General features: G+C 39.6%; 1 protein-coding gene across 3 annotated transcripts in view; it reads right to left on the reverse strand.

Annotated features, from left to right (window-relative positions):
* Nucleotides 1-22,665, reverse strand: part of ALG9 (ALG9 alpha-1,2-mannosyltransferase) — a 113,519-nt gene that overhangs the window by 48,680 nt on the left and 42,174 nt on the right. For all 3 annotated transcript variants that reach the window (XR_008380603.1, XM_053593680.1, XM_053593681.1), the window contains exons 10-13: nucleotides 12,469-12,623; nucleotides 9,914-10,043; nucleotides 9,156-9,303; nucleotides 7,753-7,882 (exon numbers count right to left, since the gene is read on the reverse strand). Coding sequence is in view for 2 of the 3 variants with exons in the window: in XM_053593680.1 (XP_053449655.1) it covers nucleotides 7,753-7,882; nucleotides 9,156-9,303; nucleotides 9,914-10,043; nucleotides 12,469-12,623 (563 nt within the window). In the remaining variant the exon portion in view is untranslated. The remainder of the gene's footprint in view (nucleotides 1-7,752; nucleotides 7,883-9,155; nucleotides 9,304-9,913; nucleotides 10,044-12,468; nucleotides 12,624-22,665) is intronic.

The following is a 22,665-nucleotide window of genomic DNA, read 5'->3' on the forward strand; positions in this document are numbered from 1 at the left end:
GTAACATTAACACATGATCAAGAAACAAAAATGTGTTTCATTTCATTAGTCACAGGCTACGTATCAACCAGCTGTCGGAGCTAAAAATATGCCTTAATTTAAAATTTTATAAAACACAACCATTTAAGACTCATTTTGAAAGAAATGTGACTTCTTTCAGTTTCAACCCACTAAAAGCTTTTGAGAAGAACAAATGAGCACTTCTACACCAGAAGAAAAGGCGGGGAACTCAATTTATCTATCATCAATATCACATTGCTCACGTTTTACCAATAAATATAGTTTAAGGATGACAATTTAATACCACTCCAGATGTAAACAAAAAAAGCATATTCTCAATTTTTAAAAAGGTCTGAAGCACAGCTCAAGATGCTCATAATAAAAAGGATGCATTTTGTCAATGCAGGAGTGAGTGATGCAGAGCTGGGCAATGATAAATACTGTCACAGCTTTTCCTCATTAGGTGTAACAGAAACTCTGTCAGGGTTGGAGTCTGCAGTGTCCTCACCTCTACTCTCCAACATTGGTGTCACCCTGAGGAGGATGGCACAGCACAGGGTACGGCACAGACACGCATCTCCTTGGGGACAGAAGCAGCACACAGACTTCTGTCTCTGGTTATGAGGCCCCACGGCCCAGCAAACTCACCTCAAGGAAAATTTTGGCTGCCAGAAAATACTGGACTGGAAAACAGGTAATGGGATAACTGAAATACAAGCACTCCGCCTGGATTTCAGGTGCAGTCGCAGCCAATTGGAAAGAGATGCAAAGAAGTTTCAAGGGTCTTGGAATTGTCAGTCATTTAAAAAGAAAACATACTTCACTGGATTCCAGAAAATGGTCTCAGAGTTGCCTACCCCTAGTCAGTGCCTTTGCCACCACTTCATGTGGTCCGTCATCAGTATCTTCCTATGGTATTTCCTTTATTGAAATAAGAACATTGGGGCTGGGGAGGAAACATCTGAAAGGGAAAGATTTCAAGTATTTTTCTGGCTTTTTATTTCCCCTTTTAGATATGCTCTAATTAAATTCCAAAAAGTAGTTGTCACTCAGAGGCACATACTTAAGTTTTTCTGTCCCCCATATAGCCCTACTGAATACGTATTTGTTGACCAAACCTTTACATTCACAAGTAAAAATTCAGTGTACTGTGAAACATGTAATCTCACAGGTTCAAATTTTGGTCATTCCACAACTGTGGATCATGGAAACATCAATTAATTTCTGCATGGAAACATAACGGATAGTAGGGAATTAATTTTAAATAAGTATTTTGAACAGTCTTCAATTAAATTTTTAGTAGATTCCAAAATGGTTACATTGTTTTTATTACAGCAATTGGAATCCCTTTTCTTTGATACTCGAGACTGGTAGTGCAATTAATTTTCTCCTCAAGGCCAGGGGTGTTATTTGGGGAGACAGAGATGGCTGGATTGCTTGAGCTCAGGAGTTCAAGACCAGCCTGAGCAAGACCAAGACCTCATCTCTACTGAAAATGGAAAAACTAGCGGGATGTGGTGGTGCATCCCTATAGACCCAGCTACTTGGGAGGCTGGGACAAGAGGATTGCTTCAAGCTCAAGAGTTTGAGATTACTGTGAGCTATGATGACACCACACCACTCTGTCTCAAAAAAAAATTTTTTTTCTCCTCTAATAAAGACTTCCAGAAAAGGAAGTGAGAGGGAAAAAGAAGAAAAAGGGAAGAAAGCAAAGAGTAGGAAACACTAATAATTTCTGTTTATTGATAAACACAATATTTACTATTAAAGTACCTGCTACTTTACTTTAGAGCTCTAAAAATGGAAAGTTACTTTTTTTTTTTAGAGACAAGAGTCTCACTTTGTCGCCCTCGGTAGAATGCTGAGGAATCACAGCTCACAGCAACCTTCAGCTCTTGGGCTTAGGCGATTCTCTTGCCTCAGCCTCCGAGTAGCTGGGACTACAGGTGCCCGCCACAACACCCGGCTATTTTTTGTTGCAGTTTGGCCAGGGCCCCCATTTGAACCCGCCACCCTCGGTATATGGAGCCGGCACTCTACTCACTGAGCCACAGGCACTGCCCAGAAAGTAACTTTTTTAAAAAGTCATGCTCAACTACAAAATATCTATTCAGCCTTATAACATCAAAGAATGATTAATTATCAGATAGAAACCTCTGTCAAGCTACAGTCTCTCAGCCTCAGTTCCTTTACCCATAAAATGAAGAGATCATAGACCCTGTATCTTAAGTTTCCTTTCAAATCCATTCATTCTTTCTACTGGTTAAATGGGAAAAATAGGAAAAAGAAGAATGAGATAAAGAAAATTTTGAATATATAGACAATTTTGTTTTAATACTTGTTTTGAAAGCCCAAATCTGTTTCGACACAATGGATATAGTAAGAAACATTCTGAGCATGATTTAAATTTCGCATTGAATGTGTCACTGAATCCACAACACAAGGGGAATGCACACAACCGCCCTCAGCGGAGTCGATCAGTGTAGGAATACACAGAGTGTACACAGCACATACCCACGTATCCACAGCTTCCTCAGGGCACTGTGTCATAAGCCACACCCATCCATCCGCCTCTGTTAGGTTTCAGACTATCCTTTCAACACTCACAAACTGCAACACTTCCAACACCACTCCAGAAGCAAAATTCAAGTTTCTTTAAGGTAAACTGCCATATTTATTATGGTAGCTATGTACTTTTAACCATTTAATATAGATAAAATTGTATTATCACTTTCAACAGGTCTCTATCTCTTTTTTCATCATGTGTCACTGACAAGAGTTTTTAAGTACAATGTTCCCCGCCCTATTTTCCCCATAAGCTTTGTGGCTTTACTATACAATGATTTTATAACATTTTATAGTAGAACTGACTGTATTACTATCTGGGTAAAAAAACAAATTAATGATCAATCTATTTTTTCAAAGATAACAGATGGGCAAAGTTCCAACAAGTTTGCTGAAGCATTAAGTCAAGTCAGAGAAAAGACTTTCTCTTTAAGCTCCTCCTGAAGAGCTGCTTCTGATTTTATTTTTCTCCATAGTCTATCCAAGTAGATCCCAAATCAGATACTAGATTTGGAGTAGAAAGGATATCAGTCATCTTGAAACAGTGAACAGAAATTTGAATTTATCAAGAACTGAAGAGATGATACTGAGTGTATCTTCTAAACTCAGCTTCTGTTTTTGTTTTGTTTTGTTTTGTTTTTTTGCAGTTTATGGCTGGGGCTGGGTTTGAACCCGCCACCTCCGGCATATGGGGCCAGCGCCCTACCCCTTTGAGCCACAGGCACCACCCCCATGTTCTGTTTTTTTTTTGTTCTTTTTTTTGACACAGAGTCACCTAAATTCAGATTTCGACTCTGGCAGACAATCTTGGCATGAACTACTATAAATGCTTGCTGTTCAAAAACGGGATGTTCAATAGCTACTCAATACCCACTATGAGAGATCAGACAGCATAAAAATACTATTTCTGCAATACAGTGATCACAGTGTGGTCCAAACCACAAAGCCTTTACTAGCACTCACTCTCAATCCTCGATAAACCCAATGGGAAAGGAGGAAAGTGCAACAGAGGAGGCCACACACCTTTCCTATTTCCAAGAAGAATAAAAGAGGACAGACTGCACCACGTAGCACTAAAGCCAAAGGCTGGATCAAACCAGGTGCTCGGAGCCAAAGGGCAGATAAAAATAATGCTGCTATTTAGCATGCTGGGCAAAGACAGGCAACATAATTACTTTACCTTCTTAAATGAGCCAGGACTAAAAACCTGGACTTATACCAAAAGAAACAAATGTTAAGTGTAAGACAACATGTGCTCTTATGGTCAGGCAGTTATTTGGCCATTACACTCATGATTCTGACATCCCTTCTTTTCTTCTATCTATCTTTCTATTATTTTTTTTGAAACAGGGTCTTTCTCTGTTATCCAGGCTGGAGTGCAGCGTGCAATCATAGTTCACTACAGCCTCTAACTCCTGGGCTCAAGCAATCCTCCTGCCTCAGTCTCCTAAGTAACCAGGACTACTGGTGTATAACCGCACTCAGCTAATTTTTTAATTTTTATTTTTGGAGAAACAGGGTCTCGCTAAGTTACCCAGGCTGGTCTTGAACTTCTGGCCTGAAGAGATCCTCCTGCCTCAGCATCCCAAAGTGCTTAGCTTATAGGTGTTAGCTGCCATATGTGGCCCCAGCACCATTTCTTAAAGAATTAAAAATATTAATGTGTTGAAAAATATTTGAGATTTTTGTTTATATACAAATATATACATGCAAGGGGGGGAAGTGAAAAGAAACATCTACCAATATGGTAACAATGCTTGGGTAATGAGATAATAGTTTATATTTTTTGTCTATAGCTTTCATTATTTTATACAGTGAATGTATATTACTTTTATCACAAAAGAAAACAAATTATCTTCTTAAACAGTTAAGGAAATGAAATAAATTCCTGATCACAGAATTAATAGTAAGTCATCAGATGTCCCTGCTACTTTCCTTTCCAAGAGTCAAAGGTTGAGTGAACCAGATCTGGAAGGCACTTCCCCCCAAGCAGGAAATAGCATTGAAACTAGAACATAAGAATGGCTCTGCAGGAGAATGCTCAACCTGGGGAACGTGGAAAACCACAGGACAGCCGGGACACAGCAGCAGACACATGTTGCTCCTTTGCTCCGTCTCTCGTCAGTTGGCATTTTAGTGACTCCTATTGGCGTTCTGAAAAATCTTCACCTTCTGGGTAAAGCTCATACTAATATTCACTCCTAACCCAGAAGGGAAGGGGGTCATACATCTTTCCTATTTCAAATTAGACAATGTTGATAGCAGAGAATATGGAAATGCGGTCCAAGCAGAGACAACCAGTGACTGAAATCTAAGGTGAGTGTCAGAGTCCACTGTAGACTTTCCACCCAGCGTTATCTCAAACACCGTCATCACAATAACAGAGAATACTCAATAGTCACTGAGAAACCATGTGAAGGCCAACTTCCAGGTACATGACACCATTCTAGATGCCATGGCAAATACAAAACAAACAAGGTACAGTTAATCCCTTCTTAGCGCTCGCACATCTACTAAGGAAAAATATGACATACCTATCAGAAAAATTTAAATAACACAGGACAACAAATAGCAAAATGAACTATACGAATAAATAGGTAAAGGTACCTAAAGGAAGGACCACTCAGTACGGATTTAAACAGTGGGCCTCAAAGAGGAAGAGAATTTTGGTAGCGTGAAAAGGGAGACCTGGGCAGGCCAGGCACAGCATCCTCCAAGCAAATGCCTCCGAGAGGAGAAGGCAATGCTGAGTCTGGACACACTGGAGTAAAAACCTGCCCAGGCAGCAACACAAGCGTGGAAGGGTAGACTCAGGCAGACTATGACTCACCTGAAGGGCTCCTTTACTTCTAATTCATCCGATACAGCATTACCAGATGAAGAACATTTCTGGTACCTGAGAATCAATGTACCAGACACTATGCTAAGCATGACAGAGAGATACATAATCGAATATATCGTTGAATCTCATAATTCCAGAGTAGGCACCATTTTACATAGAAATTGAAATTAGCTAAGCAGAAAAATTAACTAATTTGCCCTAAGTCATCAAGGTAAGAAAAGGGCTAGGATTTGCATGCAGGTCTCCTTAACTACAAAGCGCATCTCTTTTTCTACCCCTGGTTCCCCTCCCAGGAGCACAGCCCTGATAACGTCACTCTGAATTTAGAATGTCCCTTATTGTGGTGTGCTCTCTCACCCTTCTGACTATCTAGTGTACCCATGGTGATCCCTATATATTAAAGCCTGCTCTCAGGAGAGTATCTGCAGCTAAAATAAAAATAGCTAATACATGTAACAATTTACTCTGAGAAGGGCTATTTTCCCTGTATTATAACAGGAATCAGAGCCTTAAGTTAAAAGAATGACGTTCTGGCTAGGTGTGGTGGCTCATGCCTGTAATCCTAGCACTGTGGCAGGCCAAGGCGGGTGGATTGCTTGAGCTCGGGAGTTCAAGACCAGCCTGAGCTGACCCCATCTCTACTAAGAATAGAAAAACTAGTAGGGCACTGTGGCAGAAGCCTATAATCCCAGCTACTTGGGAGGCTGGGAGGCTGAGGCAAGAGGGTTGCTCAAGCCCAAAAGGCTGATGTTGTTACGAGCTATGAAGCCACAGAGTGAGACTCTGTCTCAAAAAAAGAAAAAAAAAAGGTCTCCATCTTTCTTTAAGGCTGCATAGTATTCCATGGTGTACATATACCACAATTTATTAATCCATTCGTGGATCGATGGGCATTTGGGCTTATTCCATGACTTAGCAATTATGAATAGAATATAGCCAAGTCAAATTTCCTTTGACTATACCAAAAGAAGCTAGCCTCCACAATTACCAGGTGAATTTGGGATTTTCTATGTATAACAAGGTGTGCTGTCAAATCTACTTTGTTCTTACAGTCTCTTAGCAGATTTCCTATGATGCATGTCACATTCTTGTTTAATTAAGTAATAAATCAGTTTTCTTTTTATTCTAAAAAAAAAAAAAGAAAGAAAGAAAAGAAAAGGAAAAGAATAAAGCTCTAACATAAGCCATGTGGTAGAAACACATATCTTCCCTTCTTGGGGGACCAGGCCAAGGATGTGTCTTTAAGATGTCCATTTCACAGTTTACAGCGAAAGCTCAGACAATAAGAATCTTACCCACGAAAACTAAGAGTCCCCACAAAGGTCTAACCAGCCCCGTTCTGGGAGACATAAGGCTAGACGTGGCTGGCTGCAGGAGATTAGTGGGATTACACCTGCGGTGCATCTTATAAGGGTATATGTGAAACTTAGTAAATGTGGAATGTAAATGTCTTAGCACAATAACTAAGAAAATGCCAGGAAGGCTATGTTAATCAGTGTGATGGAAATGTGTCAAACGGTCTATGAAACCAGGGTATGGTGCCCCATGATCACATTAATGTACACAGCTATGATTTAATTAAAAAAAAAAAACAAAAGAAGAGAATTCGAAGTCTCACTACTTTAAGTGTATGACATAAGAAAACCTAAATGAAATATAGTTGACATTAACCTGTCATATGTTACTCTGACAGACTGCCAAAAAATCACACTTTCAAATAATTTTATTAAATGATCTTTTACTGTTTCTGTGACCTAAGAGAAGCATTATCATTACTGGTCTCGTCTTCTTCATAAGCAAACATTTTATAGGTATCAAATGTCAGAAGAGGCAACTTTCAAAAGAATTGAAATAAAATCCACATGGGGTCTCAGAGTGTGTAAAAACAAGTAGGCAGAAGATCATGGCACTGACAGACATTGCTTCATGGAACTCATTAAGGAAACAAGTCTTCCCTAACTGTTTATTTGCTAAAACCAGAATATACTAATAGCTAGGTCAAAGGTCCACCTGATAACTTGAAAGTCCCCTTCCAAGTATTTCAATGGGCCAATGAATGACCTGAGCTTCCGAGTGTGGTTCAGAATAATGGTACATATTTTACCATAGGAAAATTACCAGCTAACACAAAAGCTTAGAAATTAAATTATATGTGTTACACAGAAAATAAGAAATGAGGTTAATTTGAAAATAAAAGTAATACTCTTCACTCTTTCTCAATAAAAGCTATATTCCTTACCTAAAATAAATTCTAAGAAATTCTCGTTTTGTCAGTGCTATTTATGCCAATAGGTTTTAGAGGTAGAATTATTTTCAAAGAAGCAAAAAGAGAATGTAACCCTTACGTATCTGGATGGTTCTTCTAGGTTCTGGTCATTCATGTCACGAGGAACAATCCGGGTGGCCAGTGGTCCCTCTGCAAAAGGTTTTGGTAACTGGCCTCTGAACTCTGATGGAATGAACTGAAGTTGCCAACTATCAGAAACACAAATAAGGAATATAATAAAAACACAGGGAGATTATATTGCTAAATGTACTTCAAACAAACAAATCAAAAAAAATCATGGGAACATGAAAAACATTTCACTTGAAGAAAAAAATATTTCTGCTAAAACCTCAACCAGGGAACACAGAGGCAGAGGTCACCAATCAGTCCAAAATCATTGAGAAATGTATAGCTACAGATCTCTTGACCCATTTCATCAACTCTCAGCAGTGAAATTCGCAACCAAACAGCCACACCATCAAACAATCAGGAAAGTGTCATGGTTACCACATGATCAGAGGGACTTGTCAAAGTTAAAGCAAATTCATCAGGTGGGTAGAGAAAGAGTGAAACATAAGGTGTGGCACTAAGAACACACTGTTAGAGAAATATCTTGTTCCTGAGTAAGCCTCAAAAATATCTGATAGCTCTGAAACAATCTCAAATGTTAAGAGGCAAAGGACAATGGGCGGTGCCTGTGGGTCAGTGGGTAGGGTGCCGGCCCCATATACCGAGGGTGGCGGGTTCAAACCCGGCCCCAGCCAAAACTGTAACAAAAAAAAAAAGAGGCAAAGGCCAAAATCAACACTTAGAAAACAAGTTTTAATTTAATCTAATTATTAATGACTGATACAGGGTTTTTATTAAGCATTAGATAAAGCTAAGTTGCTAAAGACAGTCCTCAAATGGAACAACATAACTCATCTTCACCAGATTTCCCTTTCCTAAACTTTTGGCCAGGACTCTTCTCTGGCCAAATTAAGCAAAATACAAGGAACTCTAGGGCCTGTGCCACCACATCTAACAACAGACAGCATAAAGAAAACCAGCAGAGACACCTTAACCATAGCTTTCTCCAAAGTCCATACATTAGTGGAAAACTTTTACTGTGGTTCGATGGGAAAATTTTCTTCTCTAAAAACCTAAAATTTCTAAAATTTCTTCTAGCTGGAGTTTCTAGACCACTTTTAGAAGTGGATTAATATCAGATAATTATAGAAATGTAATTATGAGTCCACAGGAAGAGCCACTAGCCTGGTGCTCAAAGCATTTTCAGAAGACTCCAGACACCTGTTTAGGACTCAACCTAATGAATACAGGAGGTGGGCACACAGCATAGATCCCCGGACTCTCTGAAATGGTAAACAATTCAACAACTTTCTGTGAAAACTCCAAAATTAAATGAAATTAAGAAGATACTGCCACAGAATTGCTATATTTACCCCTGGATTGAAAACTCTGGGAATTAAAAAGACAACTTACTTATCAGGCAGAAGGAAGCTGCTGGGAAATCGATACCACTCTTTTCCTACACAGACATTCACAGGTCTGCCTTCTGGGACAGTGTGGATGGTTGGGTCTGTAGCAATTCGGTAAAATTCTGGATACAAATCAAGGGGCCCATGATATCCTGGAATGGAGAATAGTTAGTGAAAGCCAAAGATGAGTAAGACGAAACGCTGACATTTAATGATAATACATGTTAACATCCCATTATAATCCACATGAAATTTGAAGAGTGTGAAAGGCCATAGCAATTCCAGCAGGAAGCCTGCTCTACAGATATAAAATGTCTCTCCAGTTGCAAAGTTGGTTACACAGAGGCCCTATTTTGCCAAAAATAATTTGCTTTCTTGCCCTTTTCTACACCCTTCTGCCTTTTTATATTCCTTGAACATATTTTAATGTTCTAGATCCACTTCATTATAAGAGTATAATCATGAGAATTTAGGCTCTAATTTGCATTTTAAGGCTTCTTTAATTCATCAGCATCCATTAAAAGGGAAAAAAAATCAACAAAAAAAAGACAAAAAAGATTTATGGTTAATCACACTAAAGGGGATTAATCTTCTCGTCTATCCTAAAGTACAAAAGTGACATCCCACTTACTAAGGTTTTCCCTTTAGAAAAGGCCTCTTCCTACTGTAAGCCAAACAGGTATTAAACCATCGTGCATCGTGTAAAGCCTGAAGTGAAGTGCCTTGTGAGTGTGGTGGCTAAGAGATCCTCAGCACATCTACCTCTGAACAGGGCCACGGAGCGAGAAAACGATAAAAGCCCAAACAGGAAGACGGTTCCTAACGCCAGCCAGTTTGACGTCACAGTGTAGTGCTCTAGACGGTATCGTTGAAACACAAAGTGGTAACATTTCTATTATAGAAGGAAAGAAAACTGTGTTGATAAAAGAAGATATGCCCTCCAGAATATACACAATCACAAGAAGCCAAAAAGAGTTTCTATTGAGGGTCTGAGCATTTGCGAACACTTAGTAAGGTACTAACTCCAAGTTCTTAGAGGAAAGCCAGCTCCTCTAAGACTGAGTAATGTAGTCTTGGCCAGCCAGAGAGTTGGCCAAGAACAAAATCTCACTAGCTTCACAGGAAAATTATCTGGATATTTTGTTAGCATTTAAGTCCTAATAAATTATTTTTTTAAACTTTTTTAAACAAAAATGCTTTGATAGTTTTCTCTGATATATGAAATATTTAAATTTGTTTTAATATAAAAAGCATTAATCTTTATTTTTTTACCAACAAGTTTTCATCAAAGGTTTTAGTATCAACCAAACAGCCACACCATCTTGTTTCATGACCAAACAAGAAAAAAGAATTCCCCTCATAAAACACTAGGAAGGTGCTGTTAATTATCTGCTGAAATACCTCATGAACTAGATCATTGTTGTAATATACACATACATGCATGGAGTCTGCTGTCTTTGAGTGTCTTCTCCTCAGATTTCTTTCCTCCCTGCCTTCCCTCCAAGATGGAAACCACTTTTGGAAAGCAATTTTGCAATATGTAACAAATGCCATAAATCTGTTTGAACCCTTTTCATATTTTGGGGAATCTGTCCCAATTCAAATATCTAAATGAAAATATTTATCCTAACAGTATTTATAATATTGAATACATGAGCAACCTAAATTCCGCTGTGAATTATATTCGATCATTACATTTTACTATAATCAAGTCTACATATTACATATTTCATACTAAAGTTATATATTATATCCAAGTCAGCAGAATATTATACTGCAATTAAAATGATGAGTACAGATTATGGCAACATAGAGAATTTAATAATATAATATTAAATTTAAAGGATATAAAATTATATGCACATTTATTATCACAATCATAATAATTCTGAAACGCTGAAAGTTGTTTTTGTTATGGTGGTGAGACTGATTTTTCTTTTACTACTTTCTAAATTATCTGCAATGAAGTTCAATTACTTTTACAATGAAAATTGTTTTTTAAAACAATTACCCTAACATTGCTAAACCTTAAAAACATTACGCCAAGTGAAGAGATCACATATTTTGTGACTCCATTTATATGAAATATCCACAAATCTTTCCTTTTTTTTGAGACTGAGTCTCATTCTGTTGCCCAAGGTTAGAGTGCCATGGCATCAGCCTAGCTCACGGCACATGGATTCAAACTCCTGGATTCAAGCCATCCTCCTGCCTCAGCCTCCTAAGTAGCTGGGACTACAGCTCCCACTGCCAGCTAATTTTTCTATTTCTAGTAGAGATGGGGGTCTCACACTTGCTGAGGCCGATGTCAAACTCCTGAGCTTAAGGAATCCTCCTATTTCAGTCTTTCATAGTTAGGATTACAGGTGTGAGCCACTGCACCTGTAGGCAATTCCACAAAGACAAAGAGTAGATTGGGGATCACTTAAGGCTGGGAAGACATGAGAAGAGACTGGAGGTGGGGGAAACAACAGCTAAAGGGTACAGGGTTTCTCGGATTATGCAATGTTCTAAAATTGACTGTGGTGGTGGTGGTGCGTATCTGTGATAAGTGTATCACCATTTAAATGGGTGAACTGTATGATCTGTCAATCCTATCTCAACAAATATATTGAGAAATATATAGCTTTTTTTTTTTTTTTTTAATTTCAGGTTATTGTGAGGGTACAACAACCAGGTCACAATTTTTCTATTTGTTAGGTAGAGTCTCTTTTGTAATTGTGTCCTGCACCCCAAAGGTGTGCCATACACCCCTATACTGTGCCCTTTAAGTGAGAGCACACCAATCTCCCCCATCAATAAACATAAAGCTATTATCCTAATTATTATTATTATTATTATTATTTTTTTTTTTTTTGCCAATTGCAACGGGCAAGAAAGGGTTCCAAAGTTCCTGAAACTTTAAGTCCAGACATATTCAAAGTCACAATTAGCTTTGGGAATTGACCTAGACAGATTTTAAACCAGGATTACAAAGTGCCCCACACTGCTGCCTGCCTGCTATAATCCCCAAACTCTTAAGCAAGTTTTAGTCCGATCTATTCGTTGAAGAGCAGATGTTCTATTAGCTCTGCCACAGAATGGAATTCTGCGATTAGATTCTTGTTGACAAATTAACACTGCAAACATATGTAATCAGCAAATAAGAGTATGATAAACATCTAAGCAATCAGTATAAAGTTTAATAATATGATCAGTATCAGGTTTAATGCTGTAGATAAAATACCTTAGGTGAAAGCATTCAATAATTCCCACTTAAGTTTTGTGAGCAATTATTTAATAAGCGAAACAGAATAATGCTATTCCCTGAAACTCACCTGAAGTGCAGAAAGAGCCACAGCGCCACAGAGACATATAAGTGGATATACAGGGAAAAGAAATCTCTCCTCTTTGTGAGGCTGGATGAAGAAAATTATAAACCAAACATACATTGGAGCCAAGGTAAGCCAATATGGGTGGCCTAAATTCTGAACTGCAAGACACAGAAAAATATCCACCTTTCAACATATTAGAACAAAACAGTACATTTAGTTTCAATGTTATCCTGATCTCAAATTTGAAGTGTGCCTCAGGACATGGATTGTCTGAGCTCACAGGTTTAAGACCAGCCTGAGCCAGAGCGAGACCTCATCTCTAAAAAAATAGCCAGGCGTTATGGCGGGCACCTATAGTCCCAGCTACTCAGGAGGCTGAGGCAAGAAAATCGCTTAAGCCCAAGAGTTTGAGGTTGCTGTTAGCTATGACACCATGGCACTCTACCGAGAGAGACATAGTGAGACTCTGTTTAAAAAAAAAAAAAAAGTTTCAACTCTTGTATTCACAAAAAAATGTTTCAACTCTTTTATTCACACTGTCTACAACGCAGTAACACGATAAACGCCTCAAGTAGAAAGAGGAATATATTCTCTAGTTCTATCAAGAGATCCAAAATATAAAAGGGAAGCATAATACTGGATTTGGCCAGAACACAAATGAAAATCAAATTATGGGTAATTAAACATAATATATTCTATGCTGGGTGAAGAAAACAAAGCCATCTACCACTAATGAATTCTGCCACTAAAACTAAAGGTAGTGGCTAAGGCACCAGCCACATACACCAGAGCCGGCGGGTTCAAATCCAGCTGGGGCCTGCCACACAACAATGACAACTACAAACAAGAAATAGCCGAGCATCGTGGTGGGTGCCTGTAGTCCCAGCTAATTGGGAGGCTAAGGCAAGAGAATCGCTTAAGCCCAGGAATTGGAGGTTGCTGTGAGCTGTAATGTCTCGGTAATCTACCCAGGGTGAGAGCTTGAGGCTCTGCCTCAAAAAAAAAAAAAAAAAAATATATATATATATAAAACATAAACTCATTTCTTGGGTTTTAATTCCTATGTTCTGTTTAATACATTAATCCTCTTATCTACACACCAGTCTGTTCAAATAGCCATAGATCAAAGGGGAAAAAAAATGGTTGGATTCTCAAACTCATTACTGGTTTCCATCAAGCCACCAAGGACAAAGTTTGTTCAAAGCAAATACAAAAATGCTCTTAAAGGAAGTTTACTGATTAAGTTTTTTTTCCTCTTCTGCAATACTCATTCACTTTTTTTTTAATTTATTTTTATTGAATCATAGCTGTGTACATTGATATGATCATGGGGCATCATTCACTAGCTTCACAGACCGTTTACCAAGTTTCACATATACCCGTGTAAGAGGCACCGCTGGTGTAATCCCACCAATCCCGTTCCCTCTACCCCCTTCCCTTTCCCCCTTCCCCCTATTCTTAGGTTGTAACTGGGTTATAGCTTTCATGTGAAAATCCTAAATTAGTCTCATAGTAGGGCTGAGTACATTGGGTACTTTCTCTTCCATTCTTGAGATACTTTACTAAGAAGAATATGCTCCAGCTCCATCCACGTAAACATGAAAGAGGTAAAGTCTCCATCTTTCTTTAAGGCAGCATAATATTCCATGGCGTACATATACCACAATTTATTAATCCATTCATGGATCGATGGGCACCTGGGCTTCTTCCATGACTTAGCAATTATGAATTGGGCTGCAATAAACATTCTGGTACAAATATCTTTGTTATGACATGATTTTTGGTCTTCTGGGTATATGCCCAGTAGAGGAATTACAGGATTGAATGGCAGATCTATTTTTAGATTTCTAAGTGTTCTCCGTATCTCTTTCCAAAAGGAATGTATTAATTTGCATTCCCACCAGCAGTGCAAAAGTGTTCCCTTTCTCCACATCCGCGCCAACATCTCTGGTCTTGGGATTTTGTGATATAGGCTAGTCTCACTGGAGTTAGATGGTATCTCAAAGTAGTTTTGATTTGCATTTCTCTGATGATTAAAGATGATGAGCATTTTTTCATATGTCTGAAGGCCGCACGCCTGTCTTCTTCAGAGAAGTTTCTCTTTAAATCCCTTGCCCAGCCTGTGATAGGATCCCTTGTTCTATTCTTGCTAATGCGTTTGAGTTCTCGGTGGATTCTGGTTATTAAACCTTTGTTGGAGACATAACCTGCAAATATCTTCTCCCATTCTGAGGGCTGTCTGCTTGCTTTACTTACTGTGTTCTTGGTTGTGCAGAAGCTTTTTAGTTTGATCAAATCCCAGTAGTGTATTTTTGAAGCTGCTTCAATTGCCCGGGGGGGTCCTCCTCATAAAATACTCGCCCATCCCGATTTCTTCAAGGGTTTTCCCTGCACTCTCCTCTAGTATTTTTATAGTTTCATGTCTTAAGTTTAAATCTTTGATCCAGTGAGAGTCTATCTTAGTTAATGGTGAAAGGTGTGGGTCCACTTTCAGTCTTTTACAGGTTGCCAGCCAGTTCACCCAGCACCATTTGTTAAATAGGGAATCTTTTCCCCACTGAATGTTTTTAATTGGCTTGTCAAAGATTAAATAACGGTAAATAGCTGGATTCATCTCTTGATTCTCTACTCTATTCCAGACATCTACCTCTCTGTTTCTGTGCCAATACCATGCTGTTTTGATCACTATTGATTTGTAGTATAGTCTGAGGTCTGGTAGCATAATTCCTCCTGCTTTGTTTTTATTTCTGAGTAATGTCTTGGCTATTCGAGGTTTTTTCTGATTCCATATAAAACGAAGTATTGTTTTTTCAAGATCTTTAAAGTATGACAGTGGAGCTTTAATAGGGATTGCATTGAAATTATATATTGCTTTGGGTAGTATAGACATTTTAACTATGTTGATTCTTCTCAGCCATGAGCATGGTATGTTTTTCCATTTGTTAATATTTTCAGCTATTTCTTTTCTTAGAATTTCATAGTTCTCTTTATAGAGATCTTTCACGTCCTTTGTTAGATAAATTCCCAAATATTTCATCTTCTTTGGCACTACTATGAATGGGATAGAGTCCTTAACTGTTTTTTCAACTTGACTGTTGTTGGTATATATAAAGGCTACCAATTTATGAATGTTGATTTTGTAACCTGAGACGCTGCTGTATTCCTTGATCACTTCTAAGAGTTTTGTAGTAGAGTCCCTAGTGTTTTCCAGATATACTATCATATCATCCACGAAGAGTGAAAGTTTGATCTCTTCTGACCCTATATGGATACCCTTGATCGCCTTTTCTTCCCTAATTGCAGTGGCTAAAACTTCCATTACAATGTTAAAAAGCAATGGAGACAATGGGCAGCCTTGTCTGGTTCCTGATCTGAGTGGAAATGATTCCAATTTAACTCCATTCAATATGATATTGGCTGTGAGTTTGCTGTAGATGGTCTCTATCAGTTTAAGAAATGTCCCTTCTATACCGATTTTCTTAAGTGTTCTGATCATGAAGGGATGCTGGATATTATCAAAAGCTTTTTCTGCATCAATTGAGAGAATCATATGGTCTTTGTTTCTTAATTTGTTTATGTGCTGGATTACATTTATAGATTTATGTATATTGAACCAGCCTTGAGATCCTGGGATAAAACCGACTTGGTCATGATGTATAATTTGTTTGATGTGTTGCTGGATTCTGTTAGGATCTTGTTGAATATTTTTGCATCTATATTCATTAGTGATATCGGTCTATAATTTTCTTTTCTTGTTGGGTCTTTCCCTGGTTTGGGGATCAGGGTGATGTTTGCTTCATAGAACGTGTTGGGTAGTCTTCCTTCTTTTTCTACATTTTGGAACAGGTTAAGTAATATAGGTACTAATTCCTCTTTAAAGGTTTGGTAGAATTCAGACGTGAAACCATCTGGTCCTGGGCTTTTCTTTTTACGGAGGTTCTGTATGGTTGATTCTATTTCCGAACTTATATGGGCCTGTTCAACATTTCCACTTGATTCTGGCTAAGTCTTGGAAGGTGACGTGCTTCCAAGTATTGGTCAATTTCCTTCAGATTTTCATATTTCTGAGAATAAAGTTTCTTGTAATATTCATTAAGGATTTTTTGGATTTCTGAGGAGTCTGTTGTTATTTCGTCTTTGTTGTTTCTGATTGATGAGATTAGAGATTTTACTCTTTTTTTCCTGATTAGGTTGGCCAAAGGTTTATCTATTTTATTGACCTTTTCGAAAAACCAGCTTTTTGATTTATTGATCTGTTGTATTATTCTTTTGTTTTCAATTTCATTTAATTCTGCTCTAATTTTGGTTATTTCTTTTCTTCTACTGGGTTTGGGGTTGGAGTATTCTTCCTTTTCCAGTTGCTTGAGATGTCCCATTAAGTTGTTAACTTCCTTTCTTTCCGTTCTCTTGAGGAAGGCTTGCACTGCTATAAATTTCCCTCTTAGAACTGCCTTTGCGGTGTCCCAGAGGTTCTGATAGTTCGTGTCTTCACTGTTGTTTTGTTCCAAAAAATTGGCGATTTCTTTCTTAATCTCATCTCTGACCCAGCTATCATTCAGCATAAGGTTATTTAACTTCCATGTTTTTGTATGAGTATGCAGATTCCTGTTGTTACTCAATTCAAGTTGTATTCCATGGTGGCCCGAGAAGATGCATGGAATAATTTCTATTCCTTTAAATTTACTGAGGTTAGACTTGTGACCTAAGATGTGATCGATCTTGGAGTAAGTTCCATGGGCTGATGAGAAGTATGTGTATTCAGTTTTGTTGGGATGAAATGTTCTGTAGATGTCTGCCAAATCCAAATGTTGGATGGTTAAGTTTAAATCTAAGATTTCTTTGCTCAGCTTCTTGTTGGAGGATCGATCCAACACTGCCAAAGGAGTGTTGAAATCTCCGACGATTATGGAGCTGGAGGAAATCAAGTCGCTCATGTCTGTTAGAGTTTCTCTTATAAATTGAGGTGCATTCTGGTTGGGTGCATAGATATTAATAATTGAGATCTCATCATAGTGAGTATTACCCTTAACAAATATGAAGTGACCGTTCTTGTCCTTCCTTACTTTTGTTGGTTTAAAGCCTATTGTATCTGCAAATAAAATTGCAACACCTGCTTTTTTCTGATTACCATTTGCCTGAAATATGGACGACCATCCTTTCACCCTGAGTCTGTATTTGTCTTTTAGGTTAAGATGTGACTCTTGTATGCAACAAATATCTGGCCTGAGTTTTTGTATCCAGTCAGCTAACCTATGCCTCTTTAGAGGACAGTTTAAGCCGTTCACATTAATGGAGAATATTGATAAGTCTGGTGAAGTTTTGGGTATCGAGTTTTTCAAAAGTCCAGTGGCCATTTTTAATCCTTTCGCCAGTGTGGAAATTGGAGTTTGATCCCAAGTTTCTGAGTGAGTTTACTTTTGTGGTAGAGGATTGGGTTGGTCATTATGGAGGATAGGTCTGAGAATATCCTGAAGAGCTGGTTTGGTTATGGCAAATTTCTTCAACATATGAATGTCATTAAAGTATTTAATTTCTCCATCATAAATGAAACTCAGTTTAGCTGGATACAAGATCCGGGGTTGAAAGTTATTTTGCTTTAGGAGATTAAAAGTCAGTGACCACCCTCTTCTGGCTTGAAAAGTTTCAGCAGAGAGATCTGCAGTCATTCTCATATTCTTGCCTTTGAAGGTAATGGATTTTCTTCTCCTGGCAGCTTTGAGGATTTTCTCCTTCATAGTAAGTTTAGTGAAGTTAATTATGATATGCCTTGGGGATGTCTTATTGGGGTTGAGCCGTGCTGGGGTTCTGAAGCTGTCCGCTATCTGAATTTCAGAATCTCTAGGCATGTCTGGAAAATTCTCTTTCATAATTTCATGCAGAAGGGCCTCTGTGCCCAGCGAGGCCACTTCATCTGTTTCTGGAACTCCTATGATTCGGATATTTGCCTTCTTCGAATTATCCCAGAGCTCTCAGAGAGAGTGATCCATTTTTGCTCTCCATTTCTCTTCCTCTTTGAGAGTTTGGGAGCATTCAAAGGCTTTATCTTCGATGTCAGAAATCCTTTCTTCTGCTTGCTCCATTCTGTTACTGAGGGATTCTACTGTATTTTTCATATCTTTGAGGGCTGCAAATTCTTGCTTCAGTGTGTCTAAGTCTTTGGTGGTTTTGTCTTTAAATTCGTTAAATTCTTGAGACAACTTTTGAATTTCTCCTCGAATACCTAATTCCACTTTGTTAATCTTGTCTGCAATCCAAATTCTGAATTCGATTTCTGACATCTCAGCCAGTTGTTTATGAATGGGATCTTCAATTGCATCTGCCATATCTTTCCTTGGGGGGGTTGATCTATTCTGGTTATTCATGTTACCAGAGTTTTTCCGCTGATTCCGCCCCATGGTTGTTTTACTCCCTCTGATTTTTTCCCCTGGGGCTTTGTCGAGGGCCCGTACAGTGTTGTGGCCTGAGAAACTGGGGCCCTGTCTGGTGTGGTGGGGCTAAATGGTTCTGCCTTGTTTTTAGCTGGTTTCTGTTCCACCCTGGTGAAACAGATACTTTGGATTGAAGTCTCAGCTGTGGAGAAATATTGGCAATTAAGTCACCCCACCCCCCACCAGCAAACAATTGGAAAAGAAAAATCAAACCTTCCTACCACCGTGCACCTAGGGCACCACCTGATTTGTCCTCAGGTGATTGGTTCAGTTCAAAAATGTCCAAATCAATTGTCTCAGTCTGCACCTGTCTTGGGTGAGAGAGTTTAAGAGGTCTCTGGGAACTGGATCACATGGGTCTAGTGACTACTCTGGTGTAGCTTGCTCCAGTGCTGCGTGGAGCCTATAAATCAGTCTGGGAAGGTTGCTGCCTCCTTCCCCACCTTGCACCACTTCACACCCAGTCACTGATAGCCCTGCAGTTGGCTGACCCAGTTGCCTGTAGTGAATCGGTACTCCAGGAGTTTGTACCTGCCTGAATCACAAGGAAGTCTGCCAGGCCGCTGCGCTCTGCCTCTCTCCAGCAGGAGGAGGTGAGGCCTGACCACCTCAGGCACTAGATGAAGGTTGAGGGGTTTTCACTCAGGTCCAGTCTCACCCCTGATTAATGTTACTGACAGAACAGAACAGAACAACTCTGCGTTTCCCCTGTAGAAGAGAAGCTGAATTGAGTTCCAAATCAGCTTGTCTTTGCTCTTGTATTGTCTATAGGCTGACGATCCCCTGAGGGCCAGGTGCGTCTTAGGTTTAGTAAAGCGGACCTCTGGGTCAGCCCCGCCCTGGGAGTTTCCCTGGTTTGCAAGTTTATGTTGCTTCAGGCAAACTCAGAGTCTCTGGTTGCCCAGGGAGACAGGGGGTGTGGCTTCAGAATATTCTGTAGTGAGCCGTATTGCTAGCAAAAGAGGGCCGCCGCCCCATGGCTCAGGCAACCACTGCTCCGGTGTAGCTCCCCTCCAGCCAATCGTCCTCTCTCCGCTCGCACCCCAGAGTCTGCACCGACAGGCTGCAGCCCAGCACTGTCTACACCCCTCGAGCAATCGCCCAAGAGTCTGGACCCCTGGGGGACAGGCCTCCAGACCTTGGAGCAACAGCAGAGGGGAGCGAGGGGAGCGCTGGAAGCCTGGGGTTGTGGGCAGAGAACACACACAGCTTCACACAGTTTTATGCCTGGCTGTATTGTCACCAAAAGACGGCTGTCGCACTGTGCCTCAGGGAACTGCCACTCTGGTGCAGTCCCCTCTCCGCCACCAACTGGGACTGGCCTCCAGACCCCAGTGTGAGCAAAGGGGAGCGCTGGGAGCTCAGAATTCCAGGTAGAGACCATATACAGTTTATACAGTTTTATGCCTGGCAGGAGAATGCCGTGGCACCCCAGTAGGGGAGGTAGGTCCAGTTTTTAGAGGGTCTCTCCCGTGGAGTGTAGTGGGAGGACCTTTGAACTCTGACCGGTTGTTTGTGGGGCACTCTGAGCCGTTCTCATGGGGGGGGGGGGACTCCCGTCTGCTTGGTGATGGATTTTGTACCTTTTGTTTGTATCCTTGTGGTTGCAGCTCGCCTCAGCGGGGTTGACGTGCATTCTACAACCTTCTCTCTTAGTGCAGCTCAAATCCACCAGGTTACTTGCTGAATTTTTGTCCTTTAACTCTCCTTCTGAACGGGAGCCTCTGTGGAAAGCTGGCTTCAGTAAGCCATCTTGTCTCCTCCCCCTACTCATTCACTTTGAATCCCAAAATTGGAACCAAAATGTACTTAAAGCATGTGAAAGAACTAAAGGAATGTAACACACACTAAGACCCAAGAACCTGCTGCAAAGTTCCTGTGGTTAGCTTCATAAGCACTGAGTGATAAGCCCGCAACCCACAGCCAAGGCATCTCCTACGGCCTTTGTATTAGCGATAATGAGTGGTGCAGATCCCGGCAAAGGGTAGGTATATAGTGCCCCCTGGTGTCTACTATGCTGTAATGAGCAAGTTTCGACTACAAGATCAGGACTAGCACACAGACCAGCTTCAGCACTGCCTTATCTAGCATTCCTGACTTATCTAGATTGCTGCAAAAATTCTGTAGGGATAAAAATTCTTGAACTGCAATAGTAAGATTATTTTTAAAACTTTTTGCTCTAAGATTTTATTAGATAAATCCTATGATTTAGAATTTATACTTTTCCACATAGTATATTTTAAGTCGGAATATTTTTTAATTAGAAGAAAATAAATCTATTTATTATCTATAAGTGAACAGTCTTTTTTTCTTTTGTACCATAAAGGCTAAAAAATGATTTTACAATGTAGCCAAATATTTTGAAATATCTTCCATAAAATACATAAAAATCACGACCACCGCGGAACATGATGGAATCATGGGTAATTTACTTCCTGCTTCTCTGTATTTTTATATTTTTTCTTTTAAAAAAATATTATTTATATTGTATAAAACAAATCAAAATATTTTAAAAAACACAAAGTACTCACTCTCTTACTAGTTAGATATGTGTGGACATTACACATTTTAAATCATTAGTAGTTTATGCTATATAACATTATTTCCTGCTATAGAAAACAGTTTAATGTCCTATGTTTTTACTTACATCAAAGAATTTCCAAATTTTCCACAAGTATAAATTATTATTATTATTTCACTATGTTGCCTAGGCTGGTGTGGAGCTCCTCCTAAGCTAAAGTAATCCTCCCTCCTCAGCCTGCCAGCCTCCTGAGCAGTTGAAACTCTAAGTGTGTGCTACCTCACCCAGCCAACATAAATTTTTTTGTTGGTCGTTATTTTTCTTTCTTTCTTTTTTTTTTTTTTTTTGAGACTAAGTCTCTAACTATGTCACCCTCGATAGAGTGCCGTAGCACTCTATCAACAGCTCACAACAACCTCAAACTCTTGGGCTTAAGCTATTCTTTTGCCTCAGCCTCCCAGTAGCTGGGACTACAGGTGCCCCAAAGTGCGACTATTTTTTTGTTATTGCTGTCATTGTTGTTTAGCAGGCCTGGGCAGGATTCAACCCACCAGCCCCGGTGCATGTGGCCAGCCCCCTAACCACCCAGCTACAGGTGCTGACCCATTTCTTTTTCTTTTTTTTTCTAGAAACAGAGTCTCACTTTGTCACCCCCGGTAGAGTGCCATGGCATCACAGCTCACAGCAACCTCCAGCTCTTGGGCTTAAGCGATTCTCTTGGCCTCAGTCTTCAAGTAGCTAGGACTACAGGTGCCCGCCACAACACCCAGCTATTTGTTGTTGCAGTTTGGCCGGGGGCCGGGTTTGAACTCGCCACCCTCAGTATGTGGGGCTGGCACCCTACCCACTGACCCACAGGCACCGCCCTATTTTTCTTTATTTCAAAATATTATGGGGGGTGTAGAAATTTTTGTTCCATAGTTTGCTTTGCACAGATTGAGTCAAAGTTGTAAGAGTGCCCCTCACCCAGATACTGTGCACTGTACTCATTAGGTGTGAATTTACCCATCCCCTCTTCCCTCCTCATAAATTATTTTTACAGTCAGAAAAAGTTACTTTTCAAAAAAAGAAAAGTGATCCTCAAGAAATAGAAGGCATAAAGGAATAAGTTAACACCTCAAGGGATCAAACAGCTGAATCCAAAATGTAGGGCGTTATGCAAAATGAACGGCCTCATTTCTTTAAAGAAATCTTTGGGAGAAAACAAGTGAGATGGGGGTCCTCTTATAAAGCTAAAGTAAAATCACACCA

Source organism: Nycticebus coucang, chromosome 6 (assembly GCF_027406575.1).
Source record: "Nycticebus coucang isolate mNycCou1 chromosome 6, mNycCou1.pri, whole genome shotgun sequence".
NCBI lineage: Eukaryota > Metazoa > Chordata > Mammalia > Primates > Lorisidae > Nycticebus > Nycticebus coucang.